Source organism: Xiphophorus couchianus, chromosome 15 (assembly GCF_001444195.1).
Source record: "Xiphophorus couchianus chromosome 15, X_couchianus-1.0, whole genome shotgun sequence".
Classification (NCBI taxonomy): domain Eukaryota; kingdom Metazoa; phylum Chordata; class Actinopteri; order Cyprinodontiformes; family Poeciliidae; genus Xiphophorus; species Xiphophorus couchianus.
In genome coordinates this window covers 13347757-13368243 of record NC_040242.1, presented here as the reverse complement: position 1 = coordinate 13368243, position 20487 = coordinate 13347757, and the positions used below count along the sequence as shown (strand labels likewise).

Genomic DNA, 20487 nt, shown 5'->3' with positions numbered 1-20487 from the left:
AATTTAGATCAAAGTTTCTCGTTAAGTGAAAATGTCTAATTTCTAGTTGTTGGAAATGCTGATGGCATAGGTTTAACAGCCAGTTACTTTTTCAGGTTGGTTTGAAGAGCTTTCTTCCTTTTTTAATAAATGAAGTAATCAGTTCAAAACTGCATTATATATTTATACAGGTTTTTTATGACAATTTTTTAATGATTTGAAACATGTGACATAAAAGCAAAACCAGAATCAATCTGTAAGGAAACTATTGCTTTCTACCATCATTGCATGTGTTTATTCCAGTGTTTTCTATACATGGTAGAAAAAATATTTCTCAATGTTCTTTTGTAAATAAAGATTTTTAAAAAGTATCATAAGGGTAATGAAGGGTAAGAGCAAATCTGAATGCATCAGGCAGATTTATTTACCTAGTTTGGTGCCAGGTAGCTCATTGCCTAAAATGTAGTTACACAGGTTTTCCTGGCAGAAAGAGAGTGTAGGAAACAGCAGATTCTCCATTTGGGTAAATGTACATATGGCAAAAGAAGTAGTTTGATAAAAGTATGCCAAGTTTGGTTATTCTTAATTTTCTGAAGAAAATGTTAGAAAGGTAGAACTCAAAGTGATCAAGCAATTGCTTTATCAAAGCAATAGCTTTTTTGGCACCGCAACTGACCCTGAGTTTAGGATACACTGACTTACCCCAGGTTTTGATTCAAATTTAATTCAAAATTCAAAAATGCTTTTATTCCAAAAGGAAAATCAGTTTTGCTATAACTCGTATTATTCAAGGTTCTTCAAAGAGTCGTTGTAGATGCTAATTACTATGGGCAAGAAGGATCTTCTGTTGCAGTCTGTCTTATAGTGAATTTGAAGTACCCTCCAACTGAGGTCATGCTGCTTTTCTTAGCAACAATGTAACTGAAGACTTCACATCCGTTGTTGGCAACAGCTGAGGGTGGAATAAAAGCGGTTTCCAAAAATAATACTGGTGGAAACTCTTGGTAAATAATATAAATGGAAACTTACTGCCCTTCAATGACTGGACTGGAGAGAAGACACTTCACAGTAACATGTCCTGGATGATAGCATCAGTTGCTAACTAGCGATGCTAATCCACGTCCTTTCCTTTTCCTGCTACTCTTTAAATACCTTTTTTCTCATGTAGTCAGAAAGCCTTGACAGAAAGATGTTAGAGTAGGGGATATAATCCTGTAGCCATGTCTCAGTATAACACATTATACCACATTCTGTATCCTCTTGCTGAGTTTGTGTCAGGGCTCATATTGCCCATTATCATTGATGGAAGTGATGTGAACGTCCTCTACCTCTCTCTGCCTTTGCCTTATTTTAAATAGCAGATTTCTAGTGGTCTGCTATTTAGACTCATGAGCAGGGGCAATAGTTCTGATAGGGAGTTGTGAAGTTTTTTAAGTTGTGAGCTGTTCTCTAGTGATTGCTTTGGATAGATAAAACTTTCCTATACAGAGAACTTGCCTGAGTGAAGGCAATTGCTGACTGCAAATAAATATGGAGTGCAACAGTTTTACCATTCAGACTAAAATTGTAAGTTGTGTTTTTTTTAGTAAACTGCTGTTGTCTTAGGCTCCTCTCCAAAAGCTAGCTCCCATTTTTTGTCATCATGTCTGTTTTGAAGACGAGGCTTAAAACTTTTTTATAGTAGTTAAAGTGACTTGAGTTTTCCCCAGCCATCCCTGTAATTATGTTTCTAAAGGCCCTAACTACTGGAGGATGTACTGAACACTTTTCCACTCTCCTTTTATGTTCTTCAGCTCTTCATTCAACCAATCTTCAAATTTTATTTTATAATGTCTCACTTTTATTTTTCCTTTCCATAGGAAGATCTCCCAGCTTAGTGTGTCTATATTAATTCAGTGAATTTAATTAGCTGGGGTTATTAAAAAACATAACCTTTTACATTTGTATTGTAATTTTGATTAAATTGGGTAACTGTAACTGTATCTGAATTGAAAAGAATGGATTGTTTTGAATTTGATGAAATTGTATATTGTATAACAGGAGATTGATGAGAATTGTTTGTTTTGTAAAATATCTTTATATGACATTGGTTGTAAATTGGCGCTACATAATTAGACTTAACTAAATTGAATGGCTCTGGGTTGCTCATAGCCTTACTGCTAATTATTTAGCTGTCAAAAACATTTGTGAGATAAATGATGTGATGATGAGAAAAATCTGTTTGTGATTTACTTTGTATTTTATATTCTTATCTGACTTGTTTACTTGCCCTTTTTTCATTTTTATTTTCCTGTAATTCAAGCTCACAGGGGAGGACACTACTCTCGGGTGTTTTATCAGATCTACAAATAGCCCTAGCTTGTCAACGGCCACTGTGCAGCAGCCATTAGCAGATCAGTATCTCAGGATCAGGCGTGATTGATTTTTGGCTCAGTCTGGTCAGTTAGAAATATAGCAAGAAGCTCTAACACAGATGCTTAACTGTTAATTGACCATTTTTACCTTTCGGTTAGTTCAAGTGTTTCATTAAGGATTGCTCTTTTGTAAAATTTGTTTCACTTCATCATACCAGTCAGAATCACAACATGAAAGGTTTCCTAAATGTCAGTCATAATTTATTATGACATTAACAAGCCTGAAGTTGTGTCTGGCTGCAGTGCACAATGGATTTATCAACACAGCACTTGTTCCAAACTGCATGAAAACCGCATGCAGCTAGGAGTGACTGGCAGCCTTTATCTTCAAGCACATTTTTTCCTGCCTCTGTTCAGTGTCTGATGTCAGCAGTTACAATTTTCCTCACCATTAATTTTTCGAATACTGATATGTTCCTCAGATTGTGATTAAATAACATTTTTATGAAGATTATTTTTTAATTATAATGGCGTTTCAGAAAAGTGGCATGGCATGTGTGTAAATTTAGCTTTGGGTTTACATTACCTATGATGGTGCTGTATAATGGGTAAATAGCTTTGTTGTGCCATGTAAGGGGACAACACAGTAGGTGCTCAAGAACTTAGGAAGGGAAGAGAGGAGTGGGATTATGACATGATGTTTTCTAAAGGGAGACAAAGAGGTAGTAGAGCAAGTAATGAGAATTGGAGTGGATTCTTAATGCAGAAAAATGCAGTGTTCTCCTTTATTTCTCTTGTTTGGCAGCAAAAGCTTTCACAGCTTTCAGAGCAGTGTGGCATAGTGTCTTATTTTCTGCTCTCCCTCCCCTGCTCATTTTAGAGATGATTTATAGCTGTGGAGGAGAAAAGTAAAGCTCCTGAAGAGGAAGCAAGTCTAGCCTAATGGGAAACTAATCTAAAGGTTTGATGAGAGTCATCCTGCTAGTGTGAAGTAGTTTCAACATTATATAACACTTAGACGAATGTTCTATTTCCAGTTCCATTCTTCGTCTACCATTACATTTATATCTGTTTTAGTTTGGTATTGCTTAAGGTGGTCATTTTTGTATTGCAAAAATAATAACAGTAACAGATTTAATAACTGTTTAATAACAGTAACAGATTCCCCAGCCTTGCAGTCTAAAAATAGCCACAGTCTATCAAAAAGAATAAAATAAATAAAACAAAACCATACATGGCTTAAGAGGTCATTCTTATGCCACCTTACCTTGGTAAACTTAGCTAGTCTGATCAACACTAGAAGACTGAATCAATGAGCCCTCTTATTATTAAAGGTACTGTTTAGTTCAAACTTTAATGTTTTGGCTAGATATGTTGTGAAATTTGTTTGCGAATTTAGATTTTTTTCTCAGATTTTGGGTTACTGTCTCTGAATGTCACATTGTTTTTTTTTTCTTGCCAAATATATTTTCAGTTCAAAAGTCAGATTTTACATGAGTCTAAACCAGTATTTCTCAAAGTTCTTCTGGTGGAGGACCACCTAATCCATTTAACAAACACTCACGGACCACCTAACCTGAAATTGCCCAGCAATAACACAATATGTAATATATAATATACAACCTGAAATGAAGATACTAGTCTCTTACAAGAGTAATTTGTTCCATTACTCTTGTAATAATTAATGTGTATTGGAAGAGTAATGTGTACTTTTAATTATTCTCTTGAGCTTTTTTAAGCTGCTAGTATTCATTTTCTGGGTATATATTCCAGTTGAATATTTTAACAGTGCCTCTGCAGTGAATGCATTTAGGATGAAGAGTGAGGCTGCCAGTGAAACCTCACATAGCCATGATGACTAAGGCTGCTAGAGTTCAACAATTCCCTCAAATTCAATAGAGAAACTCTGCAGCATGAAGATAAACACATCATTTAATCTATTGCAACAAGAATGCTCCCTGGGCCTACTTATGTTTCCATCACTGACTGGCCTGTTGTGTCTTAGGGAACGGTCAATTCACAACTTAATTGCCTCTTCTCCTCCCTTGTCTGCTCCCGTTTTGCTTTTCTCACTTGCTTTTTAATGTGCACCTCGTGTCAGACTTTGTTGTCAAGCTAACAAAAAGGTCTGTCCAAAGAACCAGAAAGTCTGTTCTCCTCCTGCTTTCTGAAGTAAAGACAACAGACTTGTGCATGCATGTGTTTGACTGAGTGATTATGTGTCTAATTGCTTGTTTAAATGAGCTTATTTACAGCTTTGGTCCCATATTGGACCTATTAAGCTAGTTCTGTTTGCTTAAGACTCAACGGGTTGATCCCTGAATGTGTATGCTTGTGTTTGTTCAGCTGCGTCACAACCTGCTCATTTTTATTTTTTCGGGGGGCTTTGCAACCTCTTCTTCTTTCACTTTTAATCACGTTTTGCTGTAAGCAAGATGGTGTGTGGTGTTTGTGTGTGTGTGCACACTTCAGTTTGATGTACCGCTAAAGCCCAGGGACAGGCAGAGTGAAGGGAAGGGAAGCAGAGCCTGAGGAGGGACAGAAAAGGATGAGAGGAGGAGAAAAGGAGATGATTGTGTGTTGTCTGGCATTCCAAAGGAGCTTTATGATTTAAATGATAAAAGAAGGCTTGGCCATGCATAATGTATTAAGCATTGTACGTGTTCGGTACTCCCAATTAAGCTCTCAGTTGGATTTAGCTCAAGGAGGTAGAGAGCCAACCAAGACCTATACAGGAAATGAGTGTCGCACTGAGCACGAATTGAAAACAGGCATGCAAAATACTGACCAGGCAATTCAGGTCCTATTTAGAGGCTTCTGAAAATAAACAGGAGAGACAACCTTGGCTGTCTGATGAGAAGCGGTGGCTGAAAACAAGAGCGATTGGGAGGGGAATTGGTCGTCTTATAGCTATAGTTTGATGTGCCAGTTGTCCTGTCACGCTCATTGTTTGTTCACTCAAAGTGAACACCGGCTGTGAGTATAAGCAAATTTGCAGGAGTTAGAAGATGCTTCTTGTTTTTCAACTCTTTGAAGATGCACGCTGCGTGCTGTTGGAGGCTTTTGAGGAGATTTGGAAGGTCGTTTGACCTGCCAAACACACCTGTGTGCCAAACACACCTGTGCACCAAACATGTACAGCTCAGGGAAGGATTTCATGTTCTCAAGGTTGTTGACCCCTGACAAGGAAAGAAGGGCATGATGGATGTATTCCCTTCTCAATTAGATTCAGTCTCTATTGATTTGTTCATCCAGCGCAGAGTTGAAAAGACTTCTGTGGAAAAACACAAAGAGCCCAGAAAACCCTCTTCAGATATGTAGCTCAAGTTAAAGAGTGATGCAAGAGTCATCCCTTAGATATCACAGCTCAACAAGATGGTTAAGTCCAACATTATTGCTACTGAGGACTCCGTGAATATTGTACGACTGAATATCATTTTCTGACATTATGAAAGTGGCCTGTTGGTACTTAATTTCAAGTCACTAAGGGTTGGTGTTAAAATAGTTCTTTATAAAATGTAAAACTCCATTAGGAAGCTACTTACCAAGTGATTCTCTCATTTCTTTTACATAAACCAGAATTACTTCTTAGTCTGGAAAACTCTGAAAAAGTATGGAATTTGATTTCAGGTCTTAAGTTTAAAAAAATTATATATAAATATTGTATGTTTGTGTAAACATTTCTTATTCCACACAACAGTCTCTATCCCATTTACTAAATGTCACAGTTTCTTTTTTTCTCCTCCGTTCTTTTTGTCTTCCTTATATTCTTTGTGTCTTATTCTCGTCTCCTTTCCCTCCTTGTCCTATGGACTAAGACTTCAGGAAATTGTCTGTACAAGTATACAAACATTGCACAAAAAAATTATAATAATTTGTGTCATGCAGTATGTTCTGTAACTGTTGTCAAGCTTGTAATAATGGCAAATTGCTATTCTTCAAGTTTAACAATTTTAAATGAAATTTTGAAGACAGCTAACTAGACAAGATAATAATGGTAACAAAAATATTTATAAAAAGAACCTATTTTTTGACATTATTTGCTTGGACTAATTGTAACCTTTCAGTTAAAGAGGCCTCAGGAAAAAACAAATTGGTGTTTGCAGTGCCAGATACCCATAGTACTTTGCTTTCCCCCTACATAAGAAAGAAAATGTGTTTGCTTATTTTCTGTGAGAAAAAGCTCATCACAGGATAGGGTCGAGGAGTAAAAGTACATACATCTGAAGCCATTAATATTAAATCAACTAAATGTCTAGCTGTAGAGCAAACCTAAATTTAGACTTGTAGAAATTTTTTAACATAACATTTCAAATTTTTTATAACTATCCTAATTTATCCCTTCAATTAAATTCTTTTATTTAATTCAATTCTTAAACTTGAAGTTTGAAAATGAACCGCATTTAGCCTACACATAATGTAACACGCTTTAAAAAAAGGGAAAACTTAATTTGAATCTAAATAATTCATTTTCTCCATTTTTGTCACATGTAGATTTAAATGTGTAACAGACTGTGTGTCAATGCGCATAAAATGCATGTTAATTGGGGCACTTAAAAAAAAAAAAAAGTAAAACAGATTTGGATCACCAAATGAACTTCAACCAGGTCAGGTTTGAGGAATCTTAAGTTGGACAAGGTGTAGAAAATCACAGGTGTACATGAAATATCTGTGCAAAGGTGTGCATAATAGTGGAGACGGCTTTGGTACTGCTGGAGGACATCATCAATGGAAGGACTCAGAGGTAGCGCGTGTTCAGAGATCAGACTGATTTGCTGCCACACGATGACGAGTAGCTTACTAGCCTCTTCAGATAACCCAGGGAAATCATCCTGGAGCTCTGTGTGGAACTGCCAGCAGCGTTACACTGTAGAAAACTGAAAGGAGCTGTGTGTTACTGGTTCTGGTTCAATTTCTCATTATACTGGGAGTCTTTGCAAACGAGCGTTTCAGCGGGAATTGGCTGACAGGTCAGGAATGTCACAGTCCTCCGTCAGCCAAGGGAGCCATGCCAGCTATTTGGGACGGCCTCATCTCTATGTTGTTCAGTTACATAAGGTTCCCCTACACTGCTGCTGAGTAGGCAGAAATTAAATTGCGGTTTGCAGCAAGGAGCCAATTTCCTTGATCGAAGCTGTTGACTCCACTGATGTTGCTATAAGGTGAATTAATGCATCTTTTGAAAAGAAACCAAGTCAATTCTGTTAATCTACAACTTATGTATGACGGTCAAATGTACTTAAGTAGTTTACCTGCTTCAACATATGATTCCTTCGTACTGAGAAATAATTGATTTCCCCCACTCACTCCAAAGAACTCTCATCAGTTTTTAAATCCTGACCGAAAACCTATCTGTTCAAACAAGCATTTTCACTTTTATTGGTCAACGCTTCCCATCAACTCTAGGTTTTCTCTTTTATTTTAAATAATTAAAGATGCCTCACATGGCTGCTGCTGCTGTTATATTTTTTTCATAGAGTTCTTAGAAATATAATTTGACTAAAATTGGTGCAGACAGGCCAAAGCTTAGTAGAAACCAAAGATCAGAAATTTGCCAAAAATAATTCTGATCGCTGCATCTCTAATTTACACTAAACAACCCTGCAGCCACAAAATATCTACCGTCCTCTACATTACTGACACACGGCATCTCAATTACGTAACTACCTTCCCCGATTGCCGACACAGAGGATTATCAGCACTAGGTCATTTTCAGCCTCTCATTCTGCCTCTGTAATTTCACACATGACACCAATAGACAGAAAAGCCTGTGAGGCCAGATGCAAGAGGTGATGTGTGGAAAGGGCACAAGTTCACTCAAAGAAAAAAAGCCATTGTTGTGGAAGGTCAGGTGAAATTAACTGGCAGTCATATTTTTTGTTTCCGGTGCATTAAAGCCTGAGTGTAAATGGACCACTGGTGTCAGGAAATTGCCACCCTGACTTGAATAAAATCACACAGGCTTATTTTTTCAAATTTTTATGTGGAGCTACATAATAGCAAAATAATTGTCCAATTAAGCACTTTATTTGTGCTCTAGTGCATCTTTTCCTATGTTTGAACAAAGTAAAAGTGTGTTAGTTATAGCTTGTAGAAGGTAAATTAAATGTTTTTCATCTTACCAAAGAGTTTGTATTCACAATGCTATTTTGCAGGGATTTAACAGCAATCTTGTTTAAATTATAAATGTTTTCGAGTAAGTTTATAGTGAATGTTGGCCTCACTCCCTCAAATAATTCCACAAATATTTTGACTAAGACATCAAAGGTAGCAAAAAGTAGACCAAGTTATTCCACTGATAGGAGGCTGTGATCCTAATAACTTAAAAAGAAAATCATTATAGTGCAGCTGAAATGTTCACAAATATACAGTATATGTACTGTATATATATAAACGTGTTGTAATAATTCTTACAGCAAAGTGCTGAATGGTTCAAGCTTTTCTGTCATAGAAAAACTGCATCATAATATTCTGACTACAGCCTCCAAGGTGAAATGTTTTTTACTCCACTGTTGGTTCCTGTATATAGAATTTAGCTGTAGCATATTGGGGCAAAGCGAACCTTGTCATTACCTTCAGCAGTCTGATGCTGCATACTTATCCAGAAGGTGAGAATGCTGGATTAACACTCGTGCCTGAAATGTGACAGAGCTTTTCATGCTGCTAGAAGGACAGTTATCTGTGCTGCTCTAATATCAAGATTCCACTCCAGCCCTCCATTTCTCACATGCTTCTTCACATCTATTTTCAGCTCAGCTGTCAATCCGGCTAGCTCTAAGACTCAAATCGGCTGTCTCTCTTGACACCGTCAAACTGTAATAGCCTGGGAGGTATAGGGGTGTGTGTGTGTGTGTGCGTATGTGTGGTGTGTGTTAGTGAACATACTGTTTGAAGCCCCTACTTGCTTTCTGCTCTGCAGGTCTGTTGAGCTCTTCCATAATAAACAAAAGTAGGAGAAAGACAGAATTTTATTAGTATTTATTTCTCTGCACTGGTCACAGTTTCCTCTGACCAATGCATACTTCCACCCCTCTCTTCCTTCCACATGTATAAAAAGTAACAAGTACAAGCACTCCTTTGTTCCTACAGCAATTTCTCTTTTTAATGCAGGACAAGGTATGGGGGACTTACACCTGATCTAGTGTAGTAACTGTTGGTCAATAATGAAATACACTGCTGTATTCTTCCTATTATGTGTTGATTTGTATTTTATGTGCTTTTGGTATTTTTTGTTCGTTATTTTTTAATCTTTGATACTTTGTCTTTTAGTTTTTATACTTGCTGCAACATCAATTGCCCAATTTGGGATACAAATAAATCTGAAATCCCTCTCTTCCATTCCAAATATTTGTGTTTTGTGCAGCCAATGCTGACTGTATGTGATAATTCTCCTGTGTGCTGGAACTCTAGTTTGTTCCCTTCCCAGCCCTGCAGGTGTAATGTCTCAAACACCGACAGCCCTGGCACCCTCATCTCTCCTCTCTGATGGCTAATGTTGAGTCACCTTACAGTCAGTTACATAAAACAGGAGCTGCAGTGGTTCTGGTTTATGTATGGGTCAGCAGAAGGTTAGCTTCATAATTTGGGCCGCTGTCTGCTCAGACTGCTTCTTGAATGTTTGCATGGATACACTTCACGTTGTAGAACAGTGAAATGTGTGGTTTATTTAGGTTTCGAATCTTTGAGGTTTGATTTATTAACAGTTGGAAAATTCAATATCCCAATCTGTAACTACTAAATGTAATTAACGGCAAAGCTTGAACCTTTAAATTGCAAAGTAAGTCAGTCTTTCAATCTTTTTTAGAATGGGCATCAAGGCGATGAATCATGAACACAATCATGTCCCGAAATGTGGGTGAATTTTGCACTTCTTTGAAACTGCTACCAACTGCAGACAGGTGCATTTATTGACTTTTCATAAACAATAACCCCAACTTCACTTCTAATTGTCGTCTTCCAAATAAGTGGATTGTCTTGAAATCTGTTTAAGATATTTATATTTTCCTTATTTATCATTTGTTGATTTTTGCATCTTCTGTGCTTGGCATATTAAGTTTCTTTGTTGCCTTGAAATCTGAAAAATTATGGACATTGATATTTGTTTTTAATGGTCTTGATAACTTTAGATAATAGGAGATGTAGTACGAAAGATTATTTTTTGCAGATATTGGAACACATTTTGGACATTTTAGAAATAAATAGTCCAGATATGTACCTTTTTCATCTTTAAATCAATTTAATGTCCTTTCCTTGTAAACTGAAAGCAAAGCAGACTGCTTTTTTAGGAATTTAGAACAGAGGGCAAATATTACAAATCAAATAAGATTTAAGATTGGTTTTCATGATCTTAACAGCGGTTAAAGTTTTTAACAGTTTGAGGCAGAAAGTTGTTTGGGAGTCTGGTGGTCCTGATTTGAGGCTGTGACAGTTTGCCTGGTGGCGGGCAGTTCAGAAAGTTAATGGAGAAGAGATTAAGTCTCTGAAACAGAGGGCAGAGACTCTAGTGACCCTTTCAGCTTCCCTCACTACTCTCTGCAGGTCTGCCATATTGTAGCAGATTGACACATTGTAGAATATTGTGGAGACACTTCCATGGATAAAAACTTGTTTCAGTTTTATCAGAAAGTTCTGTCTCTGCTGCTCTAATCTTTATACATTTTGTAAATATAATTACTCTTCCAGATAATCATAAAAGGTTTTGGAATAGGTCAACATACAGAGCATCTTCATATACTGTATGTCTTGTCATATTTGGTAGTGGGGGGACTCTGTTGAGGCAGCAAAATGAAAAAGGTCTGATCCAAAATGTGAAAGTCTTTTTGAAAAGCTTCACTTTGGCTCTGGTGTGCAGCTCCTGGACACTTAAAAATGTATGCACCAGCTGCTTTGAGTGGATGTCTTCCCTACTGCTCTTTGGCTCATCCCTTTTATCTTTATCATAGGTTTCCCACACTGCCACTTCTTTCATGTCTTTCATTCTCTTAATTGTCATTATGCTGAAATGACCTCGTAGTCCATCTCTGTTCCCCGCCCCGGGTTGTCATGATTCATCCAGTCGTTTCTCTCAATGGAAGGCCCAAAAATTAAATTATTACTCATGCATGACATAAAGAACTATATCTCCATAAGCGTTATCCGTCAGCTCTGTCTTCCCTGGGTCCCAAAGTAACCATGCACTTTTTTTCTACTTGAACTGAAAATGCAGACAAACCCTGAATACTAATGCTCCTTCGGAGATCTTCTAACACTGCAGCAAAACTTGATCAGTATTTCCACCAGGGCTCTATGTCATCATCAATGACAGCAACTAAATGTTTGTGAAGTCTCTTGTGAAATGCTCAAACCTCATCATGCCATCCTTTTAAAACCCTCATGTGTTTTTTTTTTAAGGATGAACTGTTCTCAAAGCGAGAAGTAGAAAAAAAAAGGACAAGTGGCTCACACAGAGATGAGAGATTTTAGAGGTGAAAGGGTGTGGGGGGCAGAAACTCATCCGGCTTCGCTCACCATCTCCACAAAAATAGGATAAGACATGGGGCCAACATTTATAATTGATCTGCTTCAGCTCCAAAAATACCTGGACAAGGACTGGCTGTTGTCTCTGCGCACGCGTGTAAAGTTGGCCAAAGCGAATTCGAGCTTAATAATGGAGAGAGCAAACAGGTGAGAGGTCGCAGAGGAGAAGGGCTGACTCACAGTGAGAGGCAGAGAGACGGCCTCTCAACCCTCGGCACTCAGCCTTGATTTTTCATGCCCTGTACACCACTCACTGCAGCATTTAGTGGGTGGAATTTGCATGTAATTGACTGATGTAAGGAGGCAGATGATGTGATTAAAATATTACATAGAGGTCTGTTTGTGTGTTTACAATTATACGTCTGGGGGCTTATACTGTTCCTCTTGAAAACACAAGTGACTGCAGAGACTGAAGAGAAGTGTGTGTGTGTGAAGGCTCATCCCAGGGGGAGTGGTGGCCAGCGTCAGGGTCAATATAAGATGTGATGTGACACTGTGACCCCATCAGGTTTCATCAAGCATGGGACAATGTAATCACTCACAACTCTCACATTCTGCTGCTGATGCAGAAATGTTCTCTGTTTCACCAGCAACTTTTTTTTTTTTTACAGTACCTTTCAGAAGTATCCATACTGTTGAACTGTATAACAATTTTTTTTTAGGTGAAGGTCAAGTCTATTTATGAAACATTTTCAACTACTCACTCCAGACAAAGTGTCTTATGATCTAAGAGAACTTTAGAACCTGTACACCACACACTGCAGCAGTGAATTTTATGTGACAGACCAATGTAATACAGCACATAATTGTGAAGTGGAAGAACAGTTTTTCTACAAATAAAAATCTTTGGTGGATATTTATATTCCTTCCATCTAAATAAATGGTTTTTAGAATCACTTTTACTGTAGATGAAAATTATTTGGGCTCAGTCAGATTGAATGGAGTATGCCTAGCTTCTGGCCAGTAAACAGAAGATGGATACAGAATAAGTCCTGATTTTCAGTATTATTTAAATTTCTTTCCAAACCATACCCCCATTGTCATGTTTTAAACTTATGAGTTGTGCAGGCCAATCGTCTCTGTTGTTTTTCTTATAGGTTTTACTTTCTAGTTTGATGGCCATCTCTCTGTTGGTTTGCAGATGTACCATGTGCATTCTAACACTGATGGATTGAATAGTCCTCAGTGAGATTTATAAAGCTTGGAATATTGTTTTACAACCAAACCTTGCTCTTCTCACAGCTTTCTCCCTCATCCTCACTGTGTCCCTGGAGCTTTCTAATGCTGTTGGTTATTATTGTTCTCATATAAAGTTCATTTACTGTGGGCCAAATCAATTGTTGAGTTTAACTTGCAAGCTTTTCTGTTGGTTCGGTTTCTTTTCACACAGATAACAGTCATAAGAGAGCAGTCACTCTATTTATTGGTCGGAGGGGCCGAGGCGGGACTACCAAATGTAGGAAGTGAATGTTGTGCCCTTGATTTTGAGAAGACCTCCTAAAAGCATTAGGGTTTATGTTTTATGGAAAGGCTTGCAGCCTTTATTAGTTTGTTTACTCTATCAAATCTATCATTGCGATCCATATCTGGCTACTGGAAGGCGCTTGGCTCAGATTTGCAGCGTACATCCTGCAGGTTGGTTGAACTGAGGTCAGATCTTGTTCCTACCATAAACAAACACCTTTAGAGTTTGTTTAAAACCATGCCAAGACCAATCCCTCTAAACGGTTCCAATGGGGTTGTTTTGGGCCACACCGGGTGATTGCTGTGTTTAGTTCTTCACAAACAAATTACGTATATTGACACTTTAAACTAATTAGGTAATTTCTGAGGACAATTTGTTGTAGTAGATAAGAGTAAAGATTAGACTAGAATTTGTCTTGGTTTATCACGTAAATAAATATCAATAAGATACATTAACACTTGACTATATTTTAAAAAATCTATCAGCCATCTATCTAGTCAGCCCCCTTAAGTAAAGTAATGAGGGCTGAATGCAACTTTTTAATATATTCTTTGTATCACTTAGCTTTTATTACATGTATGTTTACACTTGTTCGACCCTGTCTTTTTTCCCTGCAGGAGACTGCCTCCTCCTGCGACACAGAGCTGCTTTCGTTGCTCCTGGACGCAGGCCTCTTGGTGGGCTGCGTCTCCTCAGCCTTGTACCCCCTGCTCAGCTCCCACATGCTGTCCCACCAGCAGGAGGGAGGCTGGGATGTGGAAAAAGCTGCTGCGGACCTGATGGCGATGGGCCATGGGCCAGAGGCAGGCTCCCTACTGCTTTCTCACAGAGGAACTCACAGGGCCCAGTTCACCTTCAACTCTGCTTTGTCCGTGCTCAAGAAGTGGCTGTGAGGAAGATGCCACGCAGAGGGATGAAGAGGATGTTTTTGACCACTAAGGTAGACATAGACAGAGAGTGTAGAAGTACTAGCAAGCCATATATCTGTATTTAGTTCTGTAATTTGGTTGAGAGATAATCAATAGAAAACTATTTCAACAGCATGAGAGATGATTGCTTTAATATTGAAACATCGGTTCAACTAGAAATGCACACAGACATATACAACCCCATTCTCAGCTGTCATTCAGTCACGACTGAGCGTTCAGACAGAGGGACTAATCAGAAACCGCACAAGCTCCTTGCTTTTATACATGCGTAACGTCTCCTATTGTGTGATAAAGTAATTGAGCAGTAGCTGGGAGCTGTGGGTGGATATTAGCCTATTGTTCCATGACAGGTTTGCCTCTTTAACGTCACGCCGTTAAACACCCTGCCTCTGCTCCGTTGTTTTCTCCCTAATAATAACTAATTAATTTCCTCTAAACAAATTAGCCCCACTGCTGCCCCATGTTGGGCGTGTGTGCGTGTGTGTTTTTAGGAATAAACATGTATGTGGGTGTATGACAATGCTGTCAGCATGATTTGTTCCAGCTAAATCAATACAAGATGATTGTGGTTTTCATGCCGTTCCACTTATCAGAGCTGAAATAAAGGAAACATGTAATGATAATGAGGCATTGTGTTTTCATTTTGTGCATCTGTGTCTTTGTTGAAAAGAAAATTCTATACACGTCTACAGATCATTAGGAGGTCTCAGCTTTGTTGAAAAAAGTATCTTTCTTAACCTTTTCTCAACTTTACTTTTCTCTCAAATGGAAGGTTATTGCAAAACTGTTACCCTTCCCAAATGAATACATTCAAAACATTTGCATCATAATTGCAGCAATTTCACATTGTTCTGGGGATAATTACAGCCCTCTGACCCAAACAATGATGATGTATTTATCATGGCCTTGAATGTACTTTTATGTGGTGTGGCACCATTATTTTAAAGCAGTTTGGTGAAGTGTTTACACTGGTCAGCACTTACGATGTTGTGGGGAAAGCAGCCAGGTATTGTTCGCTGGGGAAACTGATTTCAAATCTTTTCTTTTCTCAACATGAATAATTGCTCAAAGGAAAAAAAAGAAAATTATTTTTTTATGCAAGGCTAATTGCAAAGGACAGTAAATTACACCGAAAGTGTTTAACTTGTCAAATCAGCAGAGGTGTACTTTTTTAAAGCCTGTTCCTAACAAGCACAGGCAGGTAGCTTTGTCCATTGTGTTCACAAAATGAAAGAATAAACCGCTTAATCAAAGAAAAACTTTTGCAGTTTGAGAGTGAGGAATATTTTTTGCATGTTTACGATTTGATTCCTCTTCCCTGCCTCTTTGTCTGCAGCATTTCTACTTGAGCTTTACAAATATGTGGCTCCTAATAAATTTTTTTTTGTCATGCTGTTTCAAATAACACTTTCAAAGTGAATACAAAAAGAATCACTTTTCAAATGAAGATTGCATTTCTAAAAGAAAAAGTGATCTAAACCAACCTGGTTTTATGTGGAAAAATAATTGCCTCCGAATTTATTGGACCTGATGACTTTGTAGCGTCAAGAATTCACATCAATGGAGTCCATATGACATCTGATGAACTTATAGGAAGACATTGAAAAACAGATGAAAAGGGCTACAAACTAATTTCTAAGACTTTGGAACACAAGTGAACTGTGAAACCTGAAACTTGAAATGATGGTGAAGCGTTCTACCAAAATTACTCCAAGCAAGCATTGACGACTGAAAGCACTGCAGTTCTGATTTGAATCAGCTATAGTCAGAGTTCATGTTTCATAGGAAAGTGATTGAACACAGAGGTGCATCCCCCATTAACCAAAAACCATATTGATGATCCTAAAAGAATCATCAATTGGACGTTTTGGAAGGCGTGGGTTACTGTACATCTGTTGTAAAACAGAGTTTCAGAAAAACAAGATACCAGCATGGTCCAACATGGTAGTAGTAGTGTGTGCTGTATTGCAACAGCACCGAGAAGACTTGACATAACTCATCTAAATCAATTTGTGACATCAGTTTTGGGAACATTCGGATTATGGGGCTATTACTTTTTCACTTGGGGATGGATTGATTTGTATAAACAGTCACCATTTGGAAACTTCATTTTAATTATTCAATGTTATCTCTGTCTAATCTTAACATTTGTTTGGCGATCTGGAACATTTAAGTTCCAAACAGGACAAAAAGGAAAAAAAAACACTGAAACATTCTGTAAGTGGGTAAATGCCATCTCACAACACTGAACAAGAAGCTCAAAATGCAGATATCCATTCAAATTTTTATCTCCTAAACTGGGGGTGTCCACCTCCACACCTCAAGTTCCGGTGTCCTGCGTGCTTTAGATGTCTCACTGATTAAAATGATGTTGTCTTCCCAGCATGCCATCAAGCTGTGCACAGGCCTACTAATGAGCCATTATTTGCTTCAGGTGTGCTGAAGCACAGAAAGATCTAAGCATGCAAGAACGGGCTTGTGAGAACTTGCGTTGAACACAATTGGAAGCGATCATAAAAGGTCCATAAATTATTTTCCACCTAGTTATCAATAATTTATAACCTATGTACACTTTGATACAGTAAACCTTTGTTGCACACCTCTGTTGATGTCAGCCCTTTGACCAATCAGAGCCCTTGCTTACAACACATGAAACATAAATGCTGAAACACAGCGGTGACTCAACTTGAAGTTGATTACTCCTGCACACTCTGCCTGATTAGCTCAGTGTGATGTGAGAAATGCACCTTAGCTGCTCCAGAGTTGACGCTGTACCGTAACAGGTCAAGAATTATTTTGGCAAATGAATTCCGCTCTCTTATAAACACAGTTTGGCGCACCAGTGTAATTTCGAAACAGTTCCTGTATTGGTCATGTGACTTGCTGAAAACAATACGCGCACCGACACGGGGTTTTGTCTATGGGCTTGACGCATGCGCCGACGCATCGGTGTTGCCGGACCCATCACTAAATAACACCAACCTCCCCTGAGTGTTGTTGGACAAATTGAACTTGCTTTTAGTACTTATTTGTTCTAATGGGGGGAAAAAATATTTCAAATGTCAGAAATCACCATCACAAATGTTTAAACGAATATTTGTTTAACATAATCTTTACCAGATTTTATTGTGCATTGCAGGCTTTATAAGAAGGGGAAAATATTTTGGAGTTTAAATCTTTGAAGCTGGGAGAACAAAAGCAAAGCTTTTGTTATAATAGTTATTCCTTTTATTTCTGCTTGACAGTTTATGTTAAATTAAGTTTCCTGCTTAATATTTAAAAACTAGCTGGGTCTGTAAAAGCAATTTGACTTCAAGGGCTGATGAGTAGCACATTGCTTTTTGATTATGCTTAGGAATGGCTCTGAAATGTGTTAGAATTTGGTTTTAATGAAAAACAAGTATTTTTTTTTATTAAGAGGTTTCTATTAAAAATCTGTTTTGAAGAATTTGAGTTTTGCATAAAATTACTAGATTTTGGAGCTCTCACACTGGGTTACTGCCATTATAATTTATTGAAATGCAAAAGAAACCTTTTTATGATATGTATCAAAGTTTGTGAGTGGAAGCATGATGCATTAGAAAGTGAATTTTAAATTGCATCCTAACTTTTGTAGAGAGCGATTTTGATTCTGAGCTGGAAAAATGTCACTGTGATGGATTAAAACTCTCATTGAGGTTATTTACTATATATGCACTCTGAATACTGGACCAAAAATAGCTCCAAAACTATTAGGAGAACAAAATAACAACAACAACAAAAAAATGGTTTCGGAATTTAGGAATATTTAAATTTTATTCCTCCTGTCATAAAAGAAGAAACATGTTTTCTACAAAGAGGCAAATAAATATGCAGAAAGCACACAATCTGGAGAAAGTAATAACCTTTTGACAGCAACGGGAATATCTGAACTCATGCCAAATAGTGTCTTTATTCTAATTTAATTAAATTGGAAAGTCTATGTCAAATATCCATTTAGCTTTTCACACATAATTGTATCAACATCCATACTGATGCTCTTTCCCTCTTATCGAAGGTAGAAAACTGACACACCTAAACATCGGAAGGAGCAATAGCTTCCCAACTTTTAATATATGAAATTTAAATTGAAAAGGTTCGATGCTAATGATTGATTTATACCTAATTTAATGCTCCAGGTATTTAGAGCTACCTTTAATTATTCTGAATAAATGCTGAATGGGCAGTTTACGCCCTTTAACACCACATGTGTCATTTTTCATGTACATGTTTAAGGCACTTTGTACCCAATATCTGTGGTGAAACAGTGTGTATTATTTGTGATATTTGAGGCATCCGGGTAGGTTTATTAGGTTAGTGCAACAATAAACTTTTAGCCAATTTCTTTAAATTATTTTCAACTTTAAATTCCATAATGAACACTGAAATGCATTTCTAACTTAATTTTTTTTACATGTGTTAATTAGAACTTAATATTTATGTCTAAGGTTAATTGCTGGCTCATAATTTCCAAATGTCATGTAACAATACCTATATTTATATTGTCAGTTGGATTTTTTATTTATCTAATGTTTAAATCAATTTCAGTACCATTATCTTATTATTGTAGTTAAAGCTGTTTAAATGCCAAAAAAATAGATTAACTCTATTATGATTTATGTGCTACATTTCTGACATAATTTTTAATTTTTATTTTTTTTACCAACTCATAATTAGCTTAGTTTCTTCTTGAATGTTTCGTTTAACATTCCCCTTGTTGCACGATGATGCTTTCCCGTCTAACTTGTCTTTTGTTTCTAGAAAACCTGCAGGACAGCCAAAACAACAATTTGTATGATTTCATAATGTATTCAGCAGTAATTCACTTAGGCGGGCACCATTTAAAACTGCTGCCGCTTGTATCCTCGACAGGCAAGAAATTGAATAAAGGAACGTGGCTCGGAGGTATTTACCCTGTCAGCAGTGCTGCTGTATTTCAAACTCGTTCAGAGGAGAAGGGGTGGCCGGGTGGTCTATATATCAAACAAGGGAGTAATGAATCTCTTACCTGCAGAGGAGATGGAGGAAAATGAGACGATCCGTGTGTCACTTACAGGTCATGTGAATATATGTGGCCAGACGCAAAGCTATAACCCTCGTTCCTCAGCTCTGTCTGCATTACAGAGACGTCTGCGGCTCACCAGGAGAATTAATGTTTAACCCTACTCTCACAGGGTTCTGCTCCTGCTTTCAGGGTTGTGCCATTTATTTCTTTTCCACACTACTACGCCACACTGACTGTATAAAGATGACTGGGCTTTGTGCAGTGGCAGCCCATTCCGCTGCTACGTATAATAACCTTTCACAATGAATTGAAATGGTCTTAGATAGTAATTGGAGCTGGATGGTTTGTACCCTTGAGTGATGAAAGGTGGCTTCTTGTGGTGATGAATGGCATAAAAATCAACTCATTTGAGGGGGGGCTAATAAGATGACACAATGCATGGTTGTAATCAGTGCTAACTGGTGAATCCTTCAGTAATCAAGGTAATGAAATCAACACAGGCAGGAGAAGAACATACAGTGTGCACTGAACAGTCTGATTCGAATATCCAGAAACACCTAAAGGTATGAATGAAGTCCTGGATGAATTAAAACCTGAAAATGGTGGGGTTTTTAGTTTATGTTTGTAGAACTATTTACACAAGGTAATTCAAAGTCATTTACAGTTAATAAAAAAAAAACACCCTGAAGTTTTTGCACAAATGAGATCATAATATGTTAAACACTTAGAAGAATTGCAAAAAAAAGAAGTAGATAATAAAATTTAAAGTGCAAACTCCAACCCAAATTTAAACTAAAGTCTAGTTTTAAAGTCTTTTTTTTTTCATTCGAATGTCCTAGGAACCTTTTAGACTGCATGTCAGGAACTACGTGACCTTTTACACATTGCTACCAGTTTGTTATTGAGCCAATAGACTGAAATGGTCATTAGCAATCTTTGTACTCATTATTGTACTAAATTATTGGATAAATAGACATATGGGCTCAATAACAGATATATTTATTATTTTTAATCTGTTATTTAGGTTATTGAATCATTAAATTGGTGCAAAGTGCTATTATACCGATTCAGCATTCTAGTGTTTTAGGAACCCCTGATCATTCATGAAATATGGACAGTGACATTAGCATAGTGTGTGCTTACTGCAAGATGCTCTGAATTGAGATGACATCTTAGGCTTGAATAGACCAAATCCTTTCACACAACAAGTCTTTTCCACCA

The 20487-nt window shown here is 37.4% G+C and overlaps 1 protein-coding gene across 1 annotated transcript in view; it reads left to right on the top strand.

Annotated features, from left to right (window-relative positions):
* nbas (NBAS subunit of NRZ tethering complex) overlaps positions 1–14866 on the top strand; it is a 165563-nt gene extending 150697 nt beyond the window's left edge. Inside the window, exon 53 of the mRNA XM_028040395.1 lies at positions 13932–14866. Within this exon, the coding sequence (XP_027896196.1) occupies positions 13932–14207 (276 nt within the window). The 3' untranslated portion in view covers positions 14208–14866. The remainder of the gene's footprint in view (positions 1–13931) is intronic.
* Positions 14867–20487: the final 5621 nt, after the last annotated feature.